This window comes from Trichoderma gamsii (assembly GCF_001481775.2).
Source record: "Trichoderma gamsii strain T6085 chromosome Unknown Scaffold_17.2, whole genome shotgun sequence".
NCBI lineage: Eukaryota > Fungi > Ascomycota > Sordariomycetes > Hypocreales > Hypocreaceae > Trichoderma > Trichoderma gamsii.
In genome coordinates, this window is record NW_020171354.1 from 532,925 (window position 1) to 555,081 (window position 22,157).

General features: G+C 49.7%; 7 protein-coding genes across 7 annotated transcripts; 4 read left to right on the forward strand and 3 right to left on the reverse strand.

Moving 5' to 3' along the window:
- Positions 1–356: 356 nt before the first annotated feature.
- TGAM01_v205568 (hypothetical protein) lies at positions 357–1,689 on the reverse strand (the record flags this gene model as incomplete). The annotated part of the gene is made up of 4 exons (XM_018802888.1): positions 357–1,154; positions 1,224–1,337; positions 1,449–1,598; positions 1,669–1,689. The coding sequence occupies 4 exons, from the start codon at positions 1,687–1,689 to the stop codon at positions 357–359; spliced, it is 1,083 nt and encodes a 360-aa protein (XP_018664005.1).
- Positions 1,690–2,450: 761 nt separating this feature from the next.
- TGAM01_v205569 (hypothetical protein) lies at positions 2,451–3,976 on the forward strand (the record flags this gene model as incomplete). The annotated part of the gene is made up of 2 exons (XM_018802889.1): positions 2,451–3,037; positions 3,106–3,976. The coding sequence occupies 2 exons, from the start codon at positions 2,451–2,453 to the stop codon at positions 3,974–3,976; spliced, it is 1,458 nt and encodes a 485-aa protein (XP_018664006.1).
- Positions 3,977–4,591: 615 nt separating this feature from the next.
- On the forward strand, positions 4,592–5,860 carry TGAM01_v205570 (hypothetical protein; the record flags this gene model as incomplete). Its single annotated transcript, XM_018802890.1, has 3 exons — positions 4,592–4,656; positions 4,723–4,968; positions 5,179–5,860. The coding sequence occupies 3 exons, from the start codon at positions 4,592–4,594 to the stop codon at positions 5,858–5,860; spliced, it is 993 nt and encodes a 330-aa protein (XP_018664007.1).
- Positions 5,861–7,373: 1,513 nt separating this feature from the next.
- Positions 7,374–10,151, forward strand: TGAM01_v205571 (hypothetical protein; the record flags this gene model as incomplete). Its single annotated transcript, XM_024549666.1, has 4 exons — positions 7,374–8,789; positions 8,846–9,007; positions 9,081–9,509; positions 9,573–10,151. The coding sequence occupies 4 exons, from the start codon at positions 7,374–7,376 to the stop codon at positions 10,149–10,151; spliced, it is 2,586 nt and encodes an 861-aa protein (XP_024405615.1).
- Positions 10,152–13,455: 3,304 nt separating this feature from the next.
- TGAM01_v205572 (hypothetical protein) lies at positions 13,456–14,319 on the forward strand (the record flags this gene model as incomplete). Its single annotated transcript, XM_018802892.1, has 1 exon — positions 13,456–14,319. One exon carries the CDS (start codon positions 13,456–13,458, stop codon positions 14,317–14,319), a length of 864 nt encoding a protein of 287 aa, XP_018664009.1.
- A 759-nt stretch (positions 14,320–15,078) lies between these two features.
- Positions 15,079–16,197, reverse strand: TGAM01_v205573 (hypothetical protein; the record flags this gene model as incomplete). Its single annotated transcript, XM_018802893.1, has 2 exons — positions 15,079–15,327; positions 15,397–16,197. The coding sequence occupies 2 exons, from the start codon at positions 16,195–16,197 to the stop codon at positions 15,079–15,081; spliced, it is 1,050 nt and encodes a 349-aa protein (XP_018664010.1).
- A 2,244-nt stretch (positions 16,198–18,441) lies between these two features.
- Positions 18,442–20,849, reverse strand: TGAM01_v205574 (hypothetical protein; the record flags this gene model as incomplete). The annotated part of the gene is made up of 3 exons (XM_018802894.1): positions 18,442–18,561; positions 18,623–19,960; positions 20,259–20,849. 3 exons carry the CDS (start codon positions 20,847–20,849, stop codon positions 18,442–18,444), a joined length of 2,049 nt encoding a protein of 682 aa, XP_018664011.1.
- Positions 20,850–22,157: the final 1,308 nt, after the last annotated feature.

Consider the following 22,157-nt stretch of genomic DNA (forward strand, 5'->3'; position numbering starts at 1 on the left):
TGAATAGCAACACGGCTTGGCATTGGCGTTTGAGTGGATGGACAATTTTTGGTGGTTTTTTTTATATTAATTTTGTTCATATAAAGCTCGTTCTTATGTTTCTCAGATTCCAAAACCCTTTATATAGGACTGTATACCCGCCCATTTTTAATGAAATATATATAGTGCAGCTATGCACTATCCAAACTCTGTGTATCCTAGTCTAAAGCTATGAGGCCCATGTACATCTAGAAACAGGGTCAAAGAAGACAACGAGTAATAGATTGCTGCCCCCCTCCCTGCGTGACCTTTTCGTCTTCTTTTTTCTTTTTAACTGACTTTTTTTCCCTCCATTTCATTCCGCCTTTCCTTTTCTTTTAAACTTCGACCAGCTCTTCATCCTCATCCTCTTCAATCTCCTTTACGCGCTCCTCTGCCTTTTCCAGTGCGTCTTCCGTTGCTTCATCTCTCATAAGAACTTGTACTAGTCTATCGCATGCTTCTTGTACGCCCTCATCATTCACTCTCCTGTGCGTCTCTCGAATAATGGGATACACGTTGATTTTTCTCATCAACTCACGGCCTTCCAGCGTGGTCGTCAACAGCGTCAATGTTTCCACATGGGTCTGGATATTGGCCGTGTCCGAGTCACGCTTCTTGTCCGGCGGGAGAAGCTGCAGATCGGGCAACATCTCCATCGTCTCGTCCACGTCGTACTCCTCGTTGCCGGTAATGGGCAGGAGGATATACGGCAGGATGTTGATGTCTGACTCGGACAGGAAAGACGGGTGGGCGGGGATCTCAAAGGCGGCGTTCTTGATGGTGTTTGCGACGCCCTTCCTTCGAATGTCGGACTTGTGCTCTGTGAAGACCTTGAGCTTGGTCAGGGGGATGACGCCGTCGTAGGGCTGGGATGTGAGGAAGTACTGGCGGATTTCCGTGTGTTTGGCGAGGTCGGCGAAGACATAGGCGAGGTAGTCGTAGTCTGCTTTCTTGTTGTATGCGCCGTCTTGGCCCTTGACGAAGAGGTCCATGAGCTGGTTGAGGACGTTGTCATCTGAGCCGAGCTGTGAGGGGGCCTCTTGCTTTCGCTGGAGGAAGGCTTTTGAGCCGTCGTATTTGGAGAGGTTGGCGAGGAGCATGGCCAGTAGATCGGCATTTGGCTCCTCAGGGTACTATTTTATAAGACGGCTTGTTATTGAGGTGATCTAATAGGTAAGGATGAATAGCATAGTGAGACTTACGACCAAATGTGAGAATACCATCTCCAAAAACTTCTCATCTGTTGCTACAAACTCCAAGACGGCTGGGTCCTCGGTCAAGTTGATGAGAATATTCAAAGCATGTTCGGCAATTTTCTATTAGTAAAAAGAGAATTAATTACTTTTGTATAACAGAAATGGATATCCCCATATAGAAGAAATGAAGCCCTCATGGCAGAGCTAGTTCAGATGAGTAGCAGCACCTACCTCATGATCCCGAACGAGGAATTTCAGATGCTTCACTGGTTTGAGCTCTTCAGTCTTGAAGATGGCTGGGTCAGACAGAGAGTAGGGAACCAGGTTCTCTGTCGCGACAGCTCTGATCTGGGGGTTTGGATGGGCGATGAAGCCAACGAGCTGGGGCACATGTTAGCGATCTCTGTTTTACATGAGATACAATTATTATTTTTTGGAGAGGTGGATATACTTCTTCTAGTTCTGTCGGCATGGCGCCCTGGATTTATCTCGACAATTCTTGAAAATGAAAATTACAGTATTGAAATGGGGTATATGAGTGTGAGTCGTGGGCTTGAAAGAATGGCTCTTATTGTGAAATATTTTGGAGGGGCAGCTTTTGATGGATTTTGATAATAGTGGGGTGGAAAAAGAAAGCCTTGGAACGACGTCAAGGTTGGACGACTAAACCGTTTTGGGCAGCAGGAGTTCCAATAAGACGAGAAGCAGCTGTAAGTTGATCAGTTTTCGACATTGAATCTCATGCGAATAAATGTATTTTTTTTCTTTAAACTTACTATATAATACCTATATAGTTACTATGGACACAAAAATGCTTCCTTTTGGCATTTCGATAACCAAACATGGCTCATTGACCTGGTGAATGTGCTACTACTGCAATACGCCATGCCAGCGAATGCACAATCTTCTCAGAGCACTTAACATCTCAAAGACTCTAGTTATCACCTAAATAATCTATTACTAAATCATCAAAACTAAAAAGAAAGGTTCTGATTCTTATTATTTTCCAAAGATGATAGCTCATCACTCCAGCTGCAATCGCCAGGGTCCAAAGGCGGTGAAGCGCAAGCAGCGCACTTAGCCTTGGCACGCTAAGCCTTATTCGACGAGAGGGGTGGCAGATCGATAAGACACAAATTTTTGATTTTCTGCCCACCAAGTAAGAGTCGTCTGGCCCGGCGCAAGAATTCGCACTCCAATACCCAACGTTAGATACAACACCAGAAATTCGATATGCCCAAGGCAACGACTCCTACCGCCTCGCGCCCTGGGCGGCGCCACAACCCTCTGGAAGATGATGTTCTGGCGACTGGCATCCTGCGCAACAAGCCTACCAAGAGAAAGTCCAAGGAGGCTGGAGAATCCGAGGACAATTTCGTTGATTCTAAAGCCTCGAAGAACATTTTGCGGATAGGTCGCGAGCTGATGGAAGAGGAAAACGCTGAGCGACCAACAGTTAAGCCCACGGTGGACAATTTTGGTTACGGTTCAAGATTTGGCGAGGAAGAGGAAGAGCACAAGACATATGATGACGACGAGGCCTGGGGGGATGATGATGTCGAGGTTGAGGACGTCGAGGTTGATCCTGAAGACCTTGATACATACAGAAAATTCATGGGAGGCGAAGAGGAGGATGACCTGTTGAAACACGGCTGGGATCTCAAGGGTTCTGGTGAGCCTCAGGGAGAGTCTGTCAACTTGGCCGATCTCATCCTAGAGAAGATTGCTGCCCATGAAGCGGCAAAGGCTGGCGGAGGCCATGTTCGCGCTCCCGACGACGAATACGAACTCCCTCCCAAGGTCGTAGAGGTATACACCAAGTAAGTCTTGCCGTTTCTCGAAACACCTCCGCCGGACGATTGTGAATCAGGCGCTAACAAACCCCCAGGATTGGCGAAATCCTCTCTCGCTACAAGTCCGGACCGCTTCCCAAGCCCTTCAAAATTCTTCCAACTATTCCCCACTGGGAGGAGATTATCGATATCACCAAGCCCGAGAACTGGACTACCAACGCCTGCTACCAGGCGACCAGAATATTCGTCTCTGCCAAGCCTGGCGTAGTCCAGCGATTCCTCGAGATGGTTATTCTGGAGAGGGTGCGCGAGGACATCTACGACACGAAGAAGCTCAATGTCCACTTATTCAACTCCCTCAAGAAGGGACTTTACAAGCCCGCCGCTTTCTTCAAGGGCTTCCTGTTTCCCCTGATTGGCAGCGGCACCTGCACTCTTCGAGAGGCACACATCATTTCAGCTGTCCTGGCGCGAGTCTCCATCCCAGTGCTGCACTCTGCCGCAGCCATCAAAGGTCTCTGCGACATTGCCGCTCAGGAGGCTTCTCAGGGTAGCGAAGGCGGTGGAGCGACCAACATCTTCATCAAGACTCTGTTAGAGAAGAAATACGCCCTTCCTTACCAGGCCATCGATGCTCTGGTCTTCCATTTTCTGAGATTCCGTGCCGAAGACCCTGCCTCTGCCAGAGCCGGTGATACCATGACCGTTGTCATGAGCGGATCAGATTACAAGGCCAAGCTGCCCGTTATCTGGCACCAGAGCTTACTGGCCTTTGCGCAGAGATACAAGGGCGATATCACGGAGGATCAGCGTGAGGCACTTCTGGATCTGCTGTTGACGCACGGTCACTCCGCTATTGGTCCTGAAGTCAGACGAGAACTGCTGGCCGGACGAGGTCGCGGAGTGCCTCTGGAGCCCCAAGGTATGGCTTTGGATGGCGACGATACAATGGAAATGGATGCATGAACGCTCTAAAAAGTAGACAGCAGCGTTTGATAGGAACATGCATGGCGTTTCGGCGTAATTGGATTTGCGAAGCTATTATAATGGATATTTGAGCTATGAGGACAGACGCTTTGAGTCTCACGAGACGTGTCTTGTGCGGCTATCAAGGATTTTTACACAATGTTGAACGAAATAAAAAGTTATATCCTAGCAATAAATCATCTCTCAGCGATAAGATACTGCGGAGTATCAAACTTCTGCTCCTTGTGGCAACAACCGGAGTATGCGCCTTCCATCAATCTTGTGTGATTTTCAAGTATACACAGATAGAAATGGCCACGACTGTTTGCAAAACGCTTCCCACCCACATCAATATTCCTACTAACATTCGTTACGTGACTCATTAATCCTAATACAACAATTTTGCCCTGAGAAGAGTTATCCGATCTTCCTCCTTCTTTTCTCTTCAGCTCTTCTACTTCTTTTACAGCCAATTATTTCATGATCCACTTTACTCTCTAGGCTTGCATTCGACCCTAGAAGCAATTCTCTTCTTGTTTCATAAGTTTGTTTCTGTAACTGATTTCGTCTCTTTGCATTTATTGGTCGCCAATCTTGTCGCATTAGGCATCGAACATGTCCGAAGACAGATACGCGAAGAACTCGACAGCGCGCCGTACATCGACTAGTCAGGATGCCAAGTGCGCTCCATCCACACAGATAGATCGCCATGACCATTAAATCAGATTTCTAATCATGTTTCGCAGCTATTTCAATCTTTCAGTCCCTCGACCCGGTCCGCCGTTCCTATTCCTCACGTTTGCGACACCCTCTCACACTTCCCACGAGCCTCCTCGATCTACCCCCTGGGAGAGAGCTATGCAAGACGGCGCATTTACAAACTCAACTTCCCCAACAGGCTCAGGAGTTGATAGACAGAGGGCTGATTCCTTGTCTGCTCCTAACCTGAAATTTGGAGTCGATCCGCCACGGCCGCCTCGCGAGGGATACGAGTAGGTCTGGTTTCCGGAGGGGTATTGGGCGGAGAGACAAGTGGCAGCAAACGCTCCTCGCAGGAGTAATGCCAGCTCCAACGCTCGCTTTTAGAAGTGGCGCTCGCGATCAACCAAATCTGCAAGTGAGACGGACGCGCTGCATAACGGGCTATATGCATCCCGGCTCAACTCCATGTCTGGCCCGCGATCGAGATACGAGCCACCTAGACACGATCTCCCAGCCATTCAGCAAGTATGGACGCCATACTTGTCCGAGTCTGACCATGTTTTCTCACTGCAACACCCCACAGAGCCCGTTTCCCCAGCCGCTGTTGCGATGACCCCGTCGAGATCCCAACAGTCAAGTGAAAGCATTGTGGTCTCGCCTAGCTCAAAGAGCCACCGCTTGGTTAATGTCCCCGAAAATCCTTCGCCTGAGAGCATTGCCCATTCATTTCTAAAAACAGGGCCCCCAACAACCCCGTTATTATCACCTAGGGTCTTGTATATGAGGGCTAAGAAGGAAATCGAGTCCAAAGTCAAGCAAAAACACCATGATGACTTGCATATCCATCAGCCCACAGCCATCGGTATTCGTCCTGATATTGAATATTCAACAAAGTCTTCTTGCAGCGAACTGACTTTCGAAGAAGATCGTCAGACGCGAGCAACAGTTGAAGGCACCAGAAAATTTCTCGCTGCTCAAAACATCAGCAGGTCAGGAACGTGGTTCAAAGATGAGCTCCACACATCCAGGATTGGCCGCAAGCTTTTTGGCAGAGCACCGTGGCATCGGAAGGAATCTGCCGACTCATTCACGAGTGTTTCCAGCTCCATACGAGCAGTTCTCAAGGGCAAGACACCGCCTGCGACTCCTGCAAACCATGGCTTAAGCTATACAAGTACGTAAACACAGTCTTCCTTTATATCAATGAGTGTCATTTGTAGAAACTGATTGGCAAACTAGCAGGTAGTTGTTTATTAACCAGCCCATTCCCCGGAGGAGTAAGTGAGCCCCTAGCTTTGTTCACCTTCCTAACGTTCCGCCAGAGTTGTCATCAGCTCATTCTTCATAGGAGGCCGTTCGGGTGAGCACACCACCAATGGACGAAGATACGGCAGATGGCAAGCCACGTGCTTTCTTCACATCTTTGACGCCCCCTATGCCAGACGGCGAAGCCAACACAAAAACAGCACCATCGTCAGTACGCTCTACGAAACGCTATAGTGCCCATAGTAGTAGTAGTATGGTACCTCAACCCCGTGAGTGGTGGGAGCAGGTACCTCAGCGAGGAGGTCGCCGCGATCTGCTGAATCCCAACACCAATTCCGCCAATAGATTCGAATTTGACGTCCCAGAGCATTTGCCTAGGAGTCCAATGTGCCCGGCCAATAGACGTCACAAAAGCGGCGGCGCAGGCGTGTGTGTATATCATGGCCGGAGGAGAGCTGGGTCTATACTCGAAACAAAATAAGCAAGGTGAAAGCTAGTAATTCACGCGATAGCAAGTTGATGATTGAATTTAGCCATATCTAATACTTGAATGCATCTTTCTCAGCGCAATATCTGTCTATCAAAGATTTATGTTTCCTATATCATCCTGCCGCTTAGAACACAAAGTCGACCCAAACCGTTCAATTAATTCAATTAAGGTTATCCCATTTAATTAAGGGGGAGGTTATCCAGCACCCCATTTCTGTTATCCAACCCTCCAGCTTAGGCGTGGGCTGCTGCCAGTATTATTGCTATTGCTGCTGCTACTACTGCTAACTGCTATTATTACTGCTACTGCTGCTACTGCTGCTACTGCTGCTACTGCTGCTACTGCTGCTACTGTTGCTATTTTTAAATATATAACATTTAGCAGGTATGCACATGTATCTAATATATGGAATAGCTGCCTTGTTACGCTACAGCTGGGGTGTTGGATAATGAGATTTGGGTGCTGAAACCCGTCTCCCTTAATTGAAGTCGTCATGCTTAATTAAGGTCATCCATCCAGCAGCTTATAATGCTGCTGCCTAAAGAACAAGGCATATATTTCAGCCTTACAACAGCACTATAGCTCTCTATAAGGCGCTGTAATTTTAGTAAATACCATCTCTATTTATACTGTGTATGCACTGTATAATTCTTCACTTGTCAATTCCAAGTCTATCTAAGGTGCCACCGTACAGCGGCGCTAAATTAACGCGCCAGCGGGAAAACGCGCCACGCGTGTTCAAATCAATTAACAAGTCTAGGTTAACCAACCTCCATTCTCAAATCGCTGCGAGGAGGCCGGTCGATGTTTCAAGCTTTTCGACGCCGGAAGCAGTCAAAAACGCAATGTTCTGTCTTGTCTGATTTATAAACGTATAGCCGTCAGAGCTGTATAGTTTTAAAGCGTTTTTAAGCGTTCTTTGCCGTCGCAGGCCGAACAATGGATCTCGATACTCCCAGCAATCGGAAGCGAAGCCTCGACGAAGATGAAATAACCATAGCGCCAACAAGCGCTTTCAAGAAGCGCAAGGTCGACGAGGAGAATGCAGATGTGCCTTCGGCGCAGGGAGCCCTGAGCTCCTTCACCTCGGCGATATCGAGCGTCTTTGGATACGGCAGTAAAAAGGCTTCAGAGGCCCTGAACGAAGGCGTCGAGAAGGGCGCCTCCCTGCCAAAACCACCATCACAACCGTTGTCTGCGACGTCACCGAACAAGGCTCGACCAGCAATCAAGCTGGCAGCTCTACTGGGATCAAAATGGGATACAGGAGAGGGGGATCGAGCATCATCACCGAAGAAGGGGAGAGGAGGCAGGCGCAAAGTGGTGACTGAGCCAGATAACAGCTCGGCAACAGACCCAGGACCTACTCCAAGCAGAGGCAGAGGCAGGGGGAGGGGAAGGGGAAGAGGCAGCAGAGGCGGTAGAGGAGGCAGAGGCAGAGGTGGAGCAAGAAGCAGTTTCGGAAAAGAAGAAGACGAGGAAAATGTTGATGTCACCGTGGAAGAAGAGAGGCCACAAGCCGTCGCCGTGTCTCACGAATTACCTTCAACGGTGCGCTCGATCAGGCGCCTCGATTTTATTCCTCTCTCCAATGGCGTCATTGATAATACTGCGGACGAACTTTCGACAAGCGAATACCCTTCCATGAGCCCTCTGAAAAGCCGAAGCCTCAACCTAAACGAACGGCTGGCTGAATCGACTAGTACTGGAACCACGCCGAAGAGTATCCTATCGCCATCCAAGAGCAGAGGGCCTCGGCCCCAGAAGAATGTGTCTTTCAATAATAAGGGTGGCGATGACGAAGCCACCACTGAAGTTTTCTTCGAAGATCTACCAAAAGAGCCGGTTGTGAAAAAGAAGCCTGGCCGAAAACCTAAGAATGCCCAGCCTGTTGTTGTTGCTACAGATGAAATTGTCTGTGGCGTATGCTCCAGGCCCGACTCACAGGCGCCCAACGAGATTATTTTGTGCGACAACTGCGACTTTGCAGTTCATCAAATGTGCTATGGCGTGCGGGAGATCCCCGTCGGCGATTGGCTCTGCAATTCGTGTGCACAAGAAGACGCGCTGGGCATAGCCAAGAAACCCACTGAGGAGGAGGCACTTGAGGCAGCTGCCGATACAACCCTTACGTCTACACCTGCTATTGAAGTACCGGATATTCCTAATCTAGACCATCATCTGCGCGCCCTTCAGAGAGTCCTCCTGGATCGATGCAACGGCCGCAGGTCGATTCGAATGTTTGGCCAGCAGGATCAGTATGAGAAAGCGCACCAGCTCATCGAGCAAACTGTTGTGGCGGGCGAGGGGAATTCTATGCTCCTTATTGGGCCCAGAGGGTGTGGCAAAACAACGGTATGCATAAATATCTAGTATACTGAGGTATGCCATTCTTATTAACGGCTATCCAGATGATCAACAACATCATTAAAGACCTTTCGCGAGAGCATCGACAAGATTTTCATATTGTGAGGCTAAACGGGTTCATTCACACAGATGACAAATTAGCACTGAAGGAAATCTGGCGGCAGCTTGGAAAGGAAATGCAGGTCGATGACGACTTGCTGAGTCGGGTAAGCATGAAATCTCGGATCTATTTTCCCAACCATAGCTCCTACTTTTTGCTAACAGTTGCTCTCTCCACAGTCCAATTATGCAGATACCATGGCATCTTTATTAGCACTGCTGTCTCATCCTTCTGAGATCCTAGGACAAGACGAAGGCTTCACCTCACAGTCTGTCATATTCATCATTGACGAATTCGACCTATTTGCGACTCATCCTCGACAGACGCTCTTGTATAACCTGTTTGACATTGCGCAGTCTCGAAAGGCGCCAATTACAGTTCTGGGCTGCACGGCCCGCCTTGACGTGGTAGAGATGCTAGAGAAGAGAGTTAAGAGCCGATTCAGCCACCGATATATCTACTTGTCGCTTCCCAAGAACCTAGCGGCTTACTGGCAAGTTTGCCGACAGGGGTTGATGCTCGGAGATGTTGAGCCGGAGGAAGAGGGCCTGGACCGGAGGATTGATGGGTTTCCCGAGTTCCAGGCGTATTGGGATCACAAGATTGAGGTTAGTGTTCCTGTTCTCCATAGATAAAAATCCCCGGTATTCTAACAACGGCTTGGTGTGCAGGATCTTTACAAACAACGGGCATTTCAGGATCTGCTGCAGTATCACTACTACACAACCAAGTCACCGTCGGCATTCTATAATGAGTGGATCTTGCCGCTTTCATGGGTCACAGCGGGCAATCCAAATCTCAAGATACCGGCCGTCGGGTCAAACTTGACGTCTCTAACAGCGCCGGATTCCCGACTGCACTTGCTATCAACGCTATCAGATCTCGACCTCGGGCTATTGATTGCGGCGGCACGGCTTGATATTGTCGCCGACACGGACACAGTCAACTTTGCCATGGCGTACGATGAGTATAGCGCTCTTGCGGGACGACAGCGTGTGCAATCGGCTACGGCGGGCATGCTGGCTCAGGGCGGCAACGCGAGAGTCTGGAGTCGCGGCGTGGCGGCTGTGGCGTGGGAGAGACTTGTTACCCTCGGTCTGTTGGTTCCGGCTGGCGTGGGCGCTGGCAGCAGGAGTCAAGGGCATGGAGGGCTGGAGGCAAAGATGTGGAGAGTGGATGTCGCTCTGGAGGAGATTCCAGCTGTCACGAAGCTGAGCACGGTTTTGGCGAAATGGTGTAAGGAAATATGATTTCATGTTTTTTTAACATTTTTCTTGCGCTTTTCTTGCTTGTTTTGCGACTTGAGCACTATTATGAGGGGGACTTCCTTTTCCTGGTCTATTGAGAGTTTAAAGGCATAAGCATGTACGAATGAAATATCACGACACCCATATATCATAGACTGTTGGGGGAAAGGCTGGAATGGAACGGGCCGTCCCATATCGAGGAAACACGCAAAGGCAGGTAGTGCTGCTACTAGACACGTTAATTCTACGATTATTACTACTAGAATCGATGATCACCACCGTTATTGCTATGATTATGACTGGATGATTACCACTAGGTGCTGGTGGCAGGTTCTGCCACACTCACATGCAACACATATCGACAAACTTAGGATGACGGGGCATAACCGGAGCAACATGGCATCTCTCGGCCGAGTAATCACCAAAGTAAGTTCAAGACCGGGGACCGTCCCCTGTGCCCCTGCCACTATATATCGAACCATCAAGCAAAATGCAGAAAGATGTGCCGTCGCTTGCATCTCTACTGCATGATTATACAGCGAATCACACCCGCCATATTTTTTCCCAGTCAATAACATGCCGGGGCCGACTTTCTTCTGTTATCCTGTCTCTATTGGTGTATATGCACCGCACGGACTTGTCAGTCGGACAAACTAATGTGCCCATTTACCCGACTTCAAATGAGAAAAGGTGGTCAAAGAAAGAATTTAAGGTTGAATTAACGCCGCTGCACCGTGTTTATTCGAACAAAAGCCGAGTGGGGCTTATGGGTTTTAATTCGCTGATATACGAGATGGAATGGTAATTTTCGCATGAAATTGATGTTTTGTCAAGAGGCTGTGGAGCAAACAATAGGAGGATTTTATCGAGTTGGAGCGAAGCGGCTTTGATGATGCGCCGTCGGGCTAAATGATGTTTTTTCCGTGGTTCTGTTCCTTTTTTTGTCTGGTTTGGGTTTAGGGATCGGATATCGAGAGCGTATTGGCCGACAGCCGAAGCTAAATGCTTTTATGTATTAATGGGGAGTTGCAAAAAGGCAGTATTTCCAGATTCAGCATTTGTTTATCATCTGTCATTTTATTGTCCTTGTTGAATTTTGTTGAGAGCATCTATCGATGGCAGGGGAGTAGGTAAGAGCCAGTTATCAGGCCGTTAGGATGAACTTGGACGCCGAGTTTTTGAACGCGGGCGATGAATGTTACCGTTATGCTGGATGCCTTATACCAAGTACTAGTGTGGCCAAAGCGAATTACCTTTAATGGAATATTCATATTTCACGTCCCTGTCAGAAGCGTAAATTTTGTATCATTAGAGAGAGAAAAAAACACAGTCATGTATGCATCCTATCGGACTAGCCGCACATCTTGTCGGATACTTTCACCCGACAATTCGGTGCAACGCAATCTATGAACTTCCAAAAGAGGCATTTCGTATACAGCCAGCACCTACTATTCGGAGGATGTGTCGCCTAGAACGGTAAACGCTCAAGCAGAGTAGTATTCATACAACGACATCTTTCTTTCGGCTTTGCGAAGAGAAAAGCGGTGTTGAAAAAACCGAAGCCTTCCTTTCACGAGCTCGCACCGCAGCACCCGCAGCATCCGCAGTTTCGGTAATACTACGGTGACAGCTTCCTGGGCCCTTGACAGATGCAGAGATAAGATAAAGCAACCTGCAGCCCATTTCGAAATGGAGCAATAAGCGGAAGTTGTTCGCATCAGCGGAAGTTTTTTTCTTACAAGAGCAGGGACAAGAGAAGCTTATTAGCTCAGCCTTGTGAACTACAGGTAGGCAAAGAGGTTAGCACGTGAAATCGAGTAAGCCAGCGTGTGGCGCCTGGAAAAGAAGAAGAAGCACAGCCTCGATTGGCAGGCAAAGACAAAAATAAACCCGCCACGAATTCTAAGAATAAACTGCGATTGAGTAAGGTGCCGGCTGCGTAGCCTGGTCGCTGACTAAGGAGTGTTAGCCTGTTTCAAGAAATGGATGAACGAGAAGAGAGATTGAGAGTTGGAGATGCCTATCAGGGGAGCAGGCACCCTGGCTGCAGAATATCAATTCGTGTTGATTTGCCTAAACAAACGTGCAGTAATACTCATTGCTAACCACTGGAATGCTATCAGTGTAATACAAGAATACAAGCGATTCGCGTTGAGAAGCGCAAGATAGCTACCAGTAGTACGTACCGCAGCTCCATTCACGTGTCCCCACATCCCGGGCCACATGCAGCGTCTCTCGTCCGGCTGCTCCACCAACCGCCTCGCTTCGTCACAAGCAGAAACAGCCGCAACGTCTCATCCTAGACCCCGTTGGAGTGGGATTCGGTGATTTGTGACATAACCACGCTCCTCGTACTTACGACAAGCTCGACTGCCTCGATACGATCCCATGCGATCTTGCCGCCGTTGAACACCCAGCAGACGCCAACCATTACATGGCTCTAGCACGCCAACGAGCACATTGCTTCTGAACAAGCCCATGCCAGCCGCCTCGCCTTCTCTTCCACTTCCCTGCTCTCGTGCCAAGCGTCAAAGCGTCTTCGACCAACAAGCTGTCAATTAAGAATACATACGTCTACGCTACGCCAATACGCACGCTCACAGACCGACCTGCATAGCGCGCTTGTTGGCTCCCTTTGCTACCCGCCCAGGCCAACCAGGTTCGGGGCTGACACCTGTCAGCACAAAGGCGAAGGCGCGCTGCTCGGATCCGTCTAAACGGGCCCTTCGTCTCTTTCTCCGTTGTGGTTTCAAACCAATCTCCGGCGGCTGTCCCAGGCTTACGGGTTCGCGGTTATAGGCTAGCGCTGCTGCTATAACTGGCCGCATTAAGCCATATTACATATTACACAGCAAAGCGCCAATCGACCTTTATTTACTCTTCCCTGTCTTTCATCATTTTGGGCGCCAAGTTTACTCTTGATATTCTCCCTTTTCCCCGTTCCTGGTTTTTCAGGCTGGTTGGAGAATCCCTTTGCTGTCGCTCTTTGCCTGTTTAGCGGAATCCCTTGCTTCATCTCTGAAACGGCGGCTAAGCCTCCCTCTACCACTCAAACGCCCCGCGCCTTAGGCTCGTGATATCAGACGTAAGACCGCTGTATCAGCCGCACAGTCTATATAGTGGCAACGCCAACTTAAAACCCACTTAGCACAGCCTTTTCTTTTCTTTCTTTTTTTTGTTTCGCGAGAAGAAACATTTTCAGCATAAACGTCAGTCACCAAAGGGTTTACGAGAAGAAGAGTCTAGAGAGTAGAAGGGAAAGCGGGAGAGAAGCCCATACAGACAGAAACCGTCAAAGCCGGCCAACATGTCGAAACGAACAGTCTTTACGTCCATCACTCCCCTTCCTCCGGGCATCTCTCGACAAGCCGCCATCGACTTCCTCCACAACCACCGCGACATGATCGATCTGAATCCCTTGGTCACCGATCGCCACATCATTCCTCCTCCTTCTCACGCTCTGCCGGAAGAGCACGTCTGCACCTGGTACTCCATCACCGACAAAATCTCCTACCTTCCCGGCGGCCTTGTTACGGGCGCAGTCTCGTACACTGCAGCTTTTCACGACCTACCAACGGGTCTGCAGACTCACTGCCATGCACCCATGGGCGTCGATCTCCGCGAGAAGTGGTCTGTTGCTGGATCTGAGCCTGGGGAAGATCCAGAGCCGATGGAGCTTGGCTTGGGAGCGCCGCGGACGGGGTTATACATTCGAGAGGATGTCATTATAACATGCAATATGGTTATGGCAGGCTTCATCAAGAAGACGATTAAGAAGGCTCACGGCGTATTAATCGATGCCATAGCCTTGAAGGCTGCCGGCTCAAATCCCTTACTACAGGCGTCACATACGCAGGAGCGACAGCAGCAAGCTTTGCCGCCGCTGATTCAAAATAAGCTGCTGACAAAACCACTACCCGCACGGCCAATCTCATGGCAAGCACCACCACCACGACCAGCCCCAGCATCCCTGACGACGAATACCTACCAGACAGCGACCTACCAGACAGATACCTATCAAACAGACACTTATCAAAGGGAACCCTATCAGACAGAACCATATCAGACAGAGGTCTATCAGTATGAGACCGGAGGAATGGACAGAGGGCCGCACTACGGATACGTAGAGGACCGGATGGGACCCCGCACAATGACGACAAAGTACGCTTAGGAGCTGGAGTCATGATACCCATCGGATTTATATCCCGGCATATCAATCTCTTTTATCCATATTTTTTGTTTTTTGAAAGGTTGTTATAATATCTGGGACATAGTTACCCACTAGAGTCTTTCATTTCATGTGCTGGATAACATGATGCATCTGAATGCGATTGGAAAGCGATGCGGGTTGTGTTTTTTAGTTCTTGTTTAAACGGCACATTTCGTTGGATAATATGCGTGGCGTTGGTAGGGAAAAAGACGGGTCTCCTCAGCGAAAGTAACTGAGAAGCATCTCAAGCTTCTTTGTGAGGAGAAGGATATAATTTAAAGGAGCAGACATCACTAGCGAGAGTTATACCAAGAATTTAATATTCAAGACAAAGATTTTAACAAATTCAAATCAATTAATTTCAAAAACTAAAGATTAAGGAAAAAGGTCTTCACACACACACAAACAGCTCCCACATTGATGCCCTTCTATGCTGTAATTAAAAAATGGCGCTCAAGTACCACACCGTGATATGAAGCAAGCCGAAAGTATAGAAAAATAAAAAGATCTATCCCCAGAAGAAGAACAAAACCCCAAAACCCCCCCAAATCTCCCCAAATCTCCCCAGCTAAAAAAGGGTCAACATAGAAGCATAAAAACTTCCTTTCCAAGCCATGTGTATTCCTTTGTTGTTTCATCCTCGTCATATCCATCTCCATCGTCAACCAGCCTTTCCTAGCAGGAGCTGTTGTGTGAAGTCTAGCAGATGATAGTATCCTCTTACAGAGCGAGGACACCGACGATGAGAGCGCCGAAGACGGCGGCACCGACGTGGACAAAGGAGCTGGAAGCACCGCTGACAATGACGGGAGGGGGCTTGGGGTGGCCGGTGGGAGCGGGGTAAGCTTCGGTCTCGCTGTGAGGAGGATAAGCTGGCTCGCTGTGAGAAGGGTAGGCTGGCTCGCTGTGGGGAGGGTAGACGGGTTCGCTGTGAGGAGGAGGGACCTTGGCGGTCTCGGAAGGGCAAGGCTATGTGATGTAATGTCAGTAATTTCCTTCTGTAATGCAAGAGTTGGGTATGTATTGTTCATAGCTTACCTCGACAACGGTGCAGGGGCAGTCGGTGATGGTCAGGGTGGTGGCCTTTGTGACGGTGTAGTGCTTCTCGTTGACCGTCACGACGGTGGGCTCCGGGCAGTAGGTGGTGTACTGCGAGACAATCTTGGTGGTGGTGGTGGCCTTTTCCCAGCTCTTGGAGTACTCCGTCTTGGACTCCTGCTTGTGCTCCCACTCGCTGGTCTTGGACTCGGTCTTGTGCTCCCAGTCGCTGGTCTTGGACTCCTTGTGATCCCACTCGCTGGTCTTGGACTCCTTGTGATCCCACTCGCTGGTCTTGGACTCCTTGTGCTCCCAGCCGGTGGTGGTGGACGTCTTGTGCTCCCAGTCGTTCTTGCTGCTGTCCTCAGTCTTGTGCTCCCAGTCGTTCTTGCTGCTGTCCTCAGTCTTGTGCTCCCAGTCGTTCTTGCTGCTGTCCTCAGTCTTGTGCTCCCGATCGTCCGTCTTGTCGCCCTCGTCCTTGTGCTCCCACTCGTTCTTGTGGCTGTCCTCGGTCTTGGTCTTGCTCTCCCAGCCTTGGCTGGAGGGGGCGTTGTACGAGGGAGCCTGAGTGTAGGCCGGAGCAGCGGCGACCTTTTGCCAGTCGTTGTTGTCCTTGTTGTTGTTGTCGCCCTCGTTCTGGTTCTCCCAGTCGTTGTGGCCGTTGTCGACGGAGTAAGCAGCCTGGGTAGGGGCGCCGTAGGCCGGGGCGTTGATCTGCTCCGAGGGGACGTAGACGCTGCCGGCGGCGGCGAAGCTCACCAGGGAGGCGGCGAAGACTGCGGCGGCGGTGGTGGTACGCATTTTGATTGATTTGGGGGCTTTAGATGTTTTAAGTGTTGGAAGAGCGAATGTAGGTAGTGTTTAGAGAAAACGAATGTTTAGAGAGAAAACTCTCGGGAAAAGCAGAAAGAAAACGAAGGAAGAGCTGAAAGCGAATGTGATGTAGAAGCTGAATTGCTGTGCGAGTGCTGAAGAAAAAGAAAGTCGATCTTGGACGGCCTCGACGATGGTTTATATAGATGGAATCGAGGAGGCGAAGATGCAAGCATCTGGATCAGATCATCAGCACAAGGACGCAAACGCTTCGAATGCTGAAGAATCAGAAACATAACAAACCCACCCAAGGAACGTTTTCTTCCATCCTTTTCCTCTCCAACAAGCTCAACACGGAAGCAAAAAAAAAAAAAAAAAAAAAAACTAGCAAAGAATGGTCATTCTGCTAGCAAGGCCGTCTACGGCACGAAACATGTGAGACATGCTAAAGGCAAAAGAAACGCATCCAGGAACATATAGTATGTAAGACAAAAAAAGGGGATGAGAGCAGCCAGCTCAAGCGGCGAAAAAAAAGACATAACAGGTAAAACATGCCATTGCCATTTTTAGACCCCTTCCAGGCAACACTAGACGCTTCTCCCTTTCCTCTTTTTTCGTGTCTACACAAACAGAATCGGTTCGTCTTCGTTCCTCTCCAGCCCCCCTCGGGAATTTCTGCAACACCACCAATTCGTACATTCCAACTGCGCGACGAAAGCAAATTATTCTTCATGCCAATGACGAGCGCCTCACTACCGCAAACACGCAATCTTCCCTCATTCCCTCGGTACCTTTCTGTCCTGATTCAACTTGCCTGAACGGGTTCAGGCGCCTGATTTGATTTACGTCTGAGTTACATGCAACAGTGGATAGATAGGCTCGCAAATACTTTTTGTTGCCGTGATCGTTAGTTTGCAGTACTAAGCTGCCTGTTGAACTTACCCGGAAGAAGAGAAAAAAGGTCTGTTATTCAAATATACAATCATTTCATCTAAAAAATAGCTAGGTAATAGGGTCACGGTCATCTTGGGCGTTGTCGTTAGCCACAAGGTCATAGAAATCCGCGAAAGATCGACTCCATAATAGTTCGACACAAACCAAGTTGAGGCGCCTGATCCGATTTCAGACGAGTTGAATCAGGGCATCAGCAAAAAAAGAGAGACGGATAGACAGGCGGATAGAGAGACGAATAGAGAGACGCCCAGAGAAAAAGAAAAACAGTTCATACGGTGGCATCATTTCCCACAAATTTAGCTAATGCACTTTGGGAATCTTTGCTTTATTGATTTTATTCCTTTTTTTATTGATTTGATGTGATTTGACTCAGGCATATTCCGCCTTCGATTCTCATTCATCGCAGGTCTCATAAGACCGTAAACATACATACAAAAGTACTCAAACATACACCTGTGTCGGCTGGCTCCAGAATCATCCACATCTATTCGATGCCTTTCGCCGTTGCAGTGTCTCAGTTTTCCCATCCACCGCAGAAAGCCCGCAGGCGTACAGTCTCTTCCATGCTCAGGTGATAGATATGTGGCGCGTTCTAATCGACGCGCAGATCAGTAGCCCGCTTCGTTGATTCGCGGCCATAGCCATCGATTCCGGCCAAATGCCCCCTTCCTCCACTCCCTCCTTTCTATGAGCAATGCATAAGTTGTCAAATTGCAACATAATAAAAAATGCGTGCATAAAACAAGCCGCCATGTTTGTGCCGTGTTCGTTGCCATGTGACCTCTCTTCTATACCAGGTTTCCCTTGAACGCCTTCCACTATCTCGTTCTTTTTTTTCTTTTGTCCAAATCAAAACACAAATAGAAAAACATTCTCAACCGGTCGTAGCAACCATTAAAATCCATCCAGGTGGTGAATCAGGTCGAGAAAAAAATGCAGCGCGAGCGTCATGGAAACAAAAAAAAAAAGCAAACAAAACAAGAACAAGAAAAAACAAGTGGCAAATGACACTATGAACACCGGTTCGATGCAGATATGAGAGCAGAAATCTAGTAGGTATCAAGTCGTGCTGCCCTTTGACAAAGCAAAATATAGTCAACCCTTGGACATATTAAAGGGAAAAAGGAAAAAACATATGCGGAAAGGGGAAAATTTCTTCGAGTAAAAATTGGTGTCATGTGCCGGTGAGTCGTCGCATTCGTGAGAGGCTGTGCGCTTGGTGATGCACGCCTGTCATCCATCGTCCAAGTTCGTTAGCATGTACCTAGATGGTGGCCATTACTTTCGGTTGGAGCGACTCAGGCTCCGCTCGACGCCGCCTCGTGGGCCGCCGTCGAGGTTGAAGTTCTGCAGCTGTTGCTCGTACTTGGCGTTGCGTAGGAACTTAGGCACGGAGTCCTGCAGAGTATTATTAGTTGACTGTTACGGCATATGATATGACAGGCAGTAAAAAACTTACACTAGCCATCAGCTTAAAGACGGCGTTTTTAGCGTTCTCGAACAGAGATGTGACCTCCTGCAATGTCTCAACCATGCCGGTCTCTTGGCCAACAGCCTTGGTCATTCTCGTGGCCAGGTTGTTGCGCAGCTGGTGATCGATGTTGAGCTCACAGGGTGAGCCTGGGGCCAAAAAGGCGTTGTAGATGCCGTAGGCCTGAGCCATGGTCTCTTTGATGATGTCCATCGCCTGTGATGAGGGTGTGGACTCGGCTTGTCGGATAGCCGTCTTACAGCCCTGGACGAAGTCGTTGACATCCTTGTAAAAGGACAGGTTCTCCTCGCAGTGCATCTCTCTCAAGTTCTCACGGAAGAGAAGGCGGAGGGCGGGGTCGTTGAGGATCTTCTCGAGACGCTGGGTGTTGGAGTCGCGGACGACACCGTTGCGCTGTGAGCCGGTTCCAGCCTCGCTCTCGGATGGGCGGCCACGGGAGCTAGTGCCGTTGATCACATCCTTTCCTCGCTGCGAGATTTGGTAGACAGAATACTTTGTGGGCTGGAACAGATGACATCCAGGGTTCCCGAGCATAAAGGATCTGTCCTGTACCACAGTATCTATCAACTCAAACTCGACGAAGAGGGATGCGATCTCGATGGCCTCCCGTCGGTCCACAATGGTGCAGCAGTCCACCAACCAATCCGAACAGGCCTTGCCGGTAAAGGTATCTTTGTATACCTTTCCGTTCACCCGACGCTCAGCAGCCATCTTAACACCGGTGAGACCATCTTCGTAATCGTGCAGCGAGTCCGAATCCGCAATAGCCAAGTTGGCCTTGACATTCCGGGTTTCGGTGCCGACGAATCGGCGGAAGATGACCTCGACAGTGCCCCGGTCGCTGAGGATCTTGTCGCTGTGCTGCTCTCGCTCCAGAATAACGAGGGAGCAGCAGTGGAGGCTGACGAGCTCAGAGACTTGCTTCTGTTGGATTCCGTTCCTACCGCAAAATCGATCCAGAATTGCAACACCCTTGGCGGTCAGCTGCCAGACAGAGCCCTTCATGTTGTAGATGGGCTGTAGCTTTCCATCAGCAGACTCGATGAAGCGAGCATCGACAAATCTTTGGCAGATTGTTCTAGCCATGTCCTTGGCCATGGAGAAGGTGGTGGTGGTTGTCGTCGTGACGATCCTTGAGGGGTCCTTGGGGTCAGGCATGCGGTTAGACTGGGAGAACTTCAGAGAACCCAGGTTGTTAATAGCATCTTCAGAGAGGAAGGTGTAGTCCACCTTTGTCAACCGCACTCTGTGAGAACCAAGTGGCAGAAGGCTGACAATCAGTGTGGAGAAGAGATCCTTAAAATCCTATTGTTTATGTTAGACCTTATTGTTTAGGGAAAGCAAAAGGACAGTATAAAGCTGAAAATTCGGCGTGATAGCTGATGCTGCTAATCAGGGTCCAATAGCATTGTAGAGCAGAGATCGATGCAAGGCATATATGGCCTGCGTATGAGCGCCCGCTCCAGAGGATTAAGCGGGGATAAGACAGAAGGGGAAATGATGGATGAAGTAAAACAAAAAAGAAAACAAAAACGAAAGAACAGAGAAATGAGGGGAAAAGAGGATAAGGATCATGATCATCCAGTGATAGGGAGCCACATACTCTGGTGAAAGGCCGTTCATCGTCGGTCATGCGCAACAAGCGCGAGGATGTCTGGTGCATCTTGGGAGAATGCGAGTCAGAATTCAGCCCGTTTGGGGGCTGGCTGGGAGAGTGTTGAGCGGATGAAAACGAGGTTGCAGCAGACTGGCTGTCTCCTCCTGGGTTTGACAGCAGCGACTGGGTCGAGGGATTGCTGAAGGCAGTTGGCCTGTCGGGGCTGGCGGGCTCGTCCCTCAGCTGCTGATGCGAGCCTGCGTTGAGCGAGAGACGGGCGAGCGTTGGGTTGGACTGGCGGTTGCGGATGACGGGCTCTCCAATGCTTGCGATGACGCTCTGGGTTCTATCCAAAGCCGCAACTGCGCGTGAGAGGATGCTCGGTGTGCGCTGGTGGCGTGGCGCTGAGCCTGTGATGGAGACGGAGCTGGCGTGGCGGCGAGAATGTGAGACTGGAGGTGGAGATTTGGAGCCGTCGAGGTGACGCTCTGCAGGTTGCGAGGCGGCCGTGAGAGACTTTGTTCGGTCGGATTGCTGTCCCGGCGGATGAGGCAGAGGCTCGACGATGGTGTTGAGAGGTTGCGACAAGACGGCCATCTGAGAAAAAGAATTAGAACATGGAAGGTTTTAGTGAGCTGGGAGGTCAAATAAAAGAGGGACAATTTGAGCTTCTGGGGGGGAGGGCTTTTGGGGGGGCGTGTACGCAAGGAGCCTGAACTTCAAGCCCTTTAGTGGCGCTGGGGTGGAGGAGTGGGTGCGGACAGCGGGCAGGGGTCCTGTAGAGCCCCGCAGGAGGGTGGCTACAGGGGGTGCATGTACTGTGTGCGCCGCAGTCAATGCTTGTAGACCCTGGCAGGCATTGAATTGATCTCGCTCGTTGTCCGAGTGAGCCCGTGCAGAGGCACAACTGCGGCCTCAGGAGAGCGAGCGACAACGAGACGCTGCGCTGAAGAAATGGGCTGATATCTCAGGATGGCGGGAGGCACTGCTCGTTTTGCGTTTTGACCGCTCTGTGGTCTCTCTTCAACGGATTCAATGCTTTGATTATTTTAATCCTCAAACTCTAAGGAGAAGAAGCACGACAGGCAGGACAGAGATGAGGCAAGGCGAGATGAGGCAAGGCAAGACAAGACGATTTAGAAAATCAGATACCACCATCATCATACAGTGATAGCAGAACCGACTGACCCGTAACTGGTTTCTGGCTTCGGCCGCCGTTGAGCTGCCGGCTTTCTGAAGCTGCACAGGTCCGGGGACGCTCAAGTCAATGCAGCGGCATACAGCGTGTCTCGTAACATTCGCAACGACGACTGCGTTATTGCTAGGCTTCTTCACCGATTGTTTTGATTTTCTTACTGGCAGAGGCGGGATTGTGGCATTGATGGGATGATGCATGGACAAAGTCAGTGTCATTGATTCGGCACCGGAAGCCCAAAGTCATGGCCATGTATGCGCTAATCCGGGCTCTTGAAACTCTGCCGTGGACACACAAGCGCCCCGGTTGCTGCATTGCCCTCGTCAACGCTGTGCAAGGATACAAGAATGTGGCTTGCCGTAAAAACGTGGTTGCGGCACACGATGGTTCATCATGGGGGAGTGTCTCGTAGCACTGCTTGTGCTGCTTGTACAAATACGCGTTGAGAAGTGTCCACTTGGGGTCTCTCATGCTTGCCAGAGCACAGCAGCAGAGCAGCACCAGTAGCTGTTGCAATGGCGGTAACATGGATGAACCGTAGAGGCAGTCTACCATCAGCAGCCTCGTGAGTCAGAGACAAAGGTGAGGTGAGCTGTCCCGCGCATACGAGTTACTGGCTGTAGTGCTTGTGCGTTATGCGTCACCAGCAGTCAGAACTACCGCTGCTAGCTACTAACGGTACAGAGGTGCCGTGGAAACTTCCACGGCCG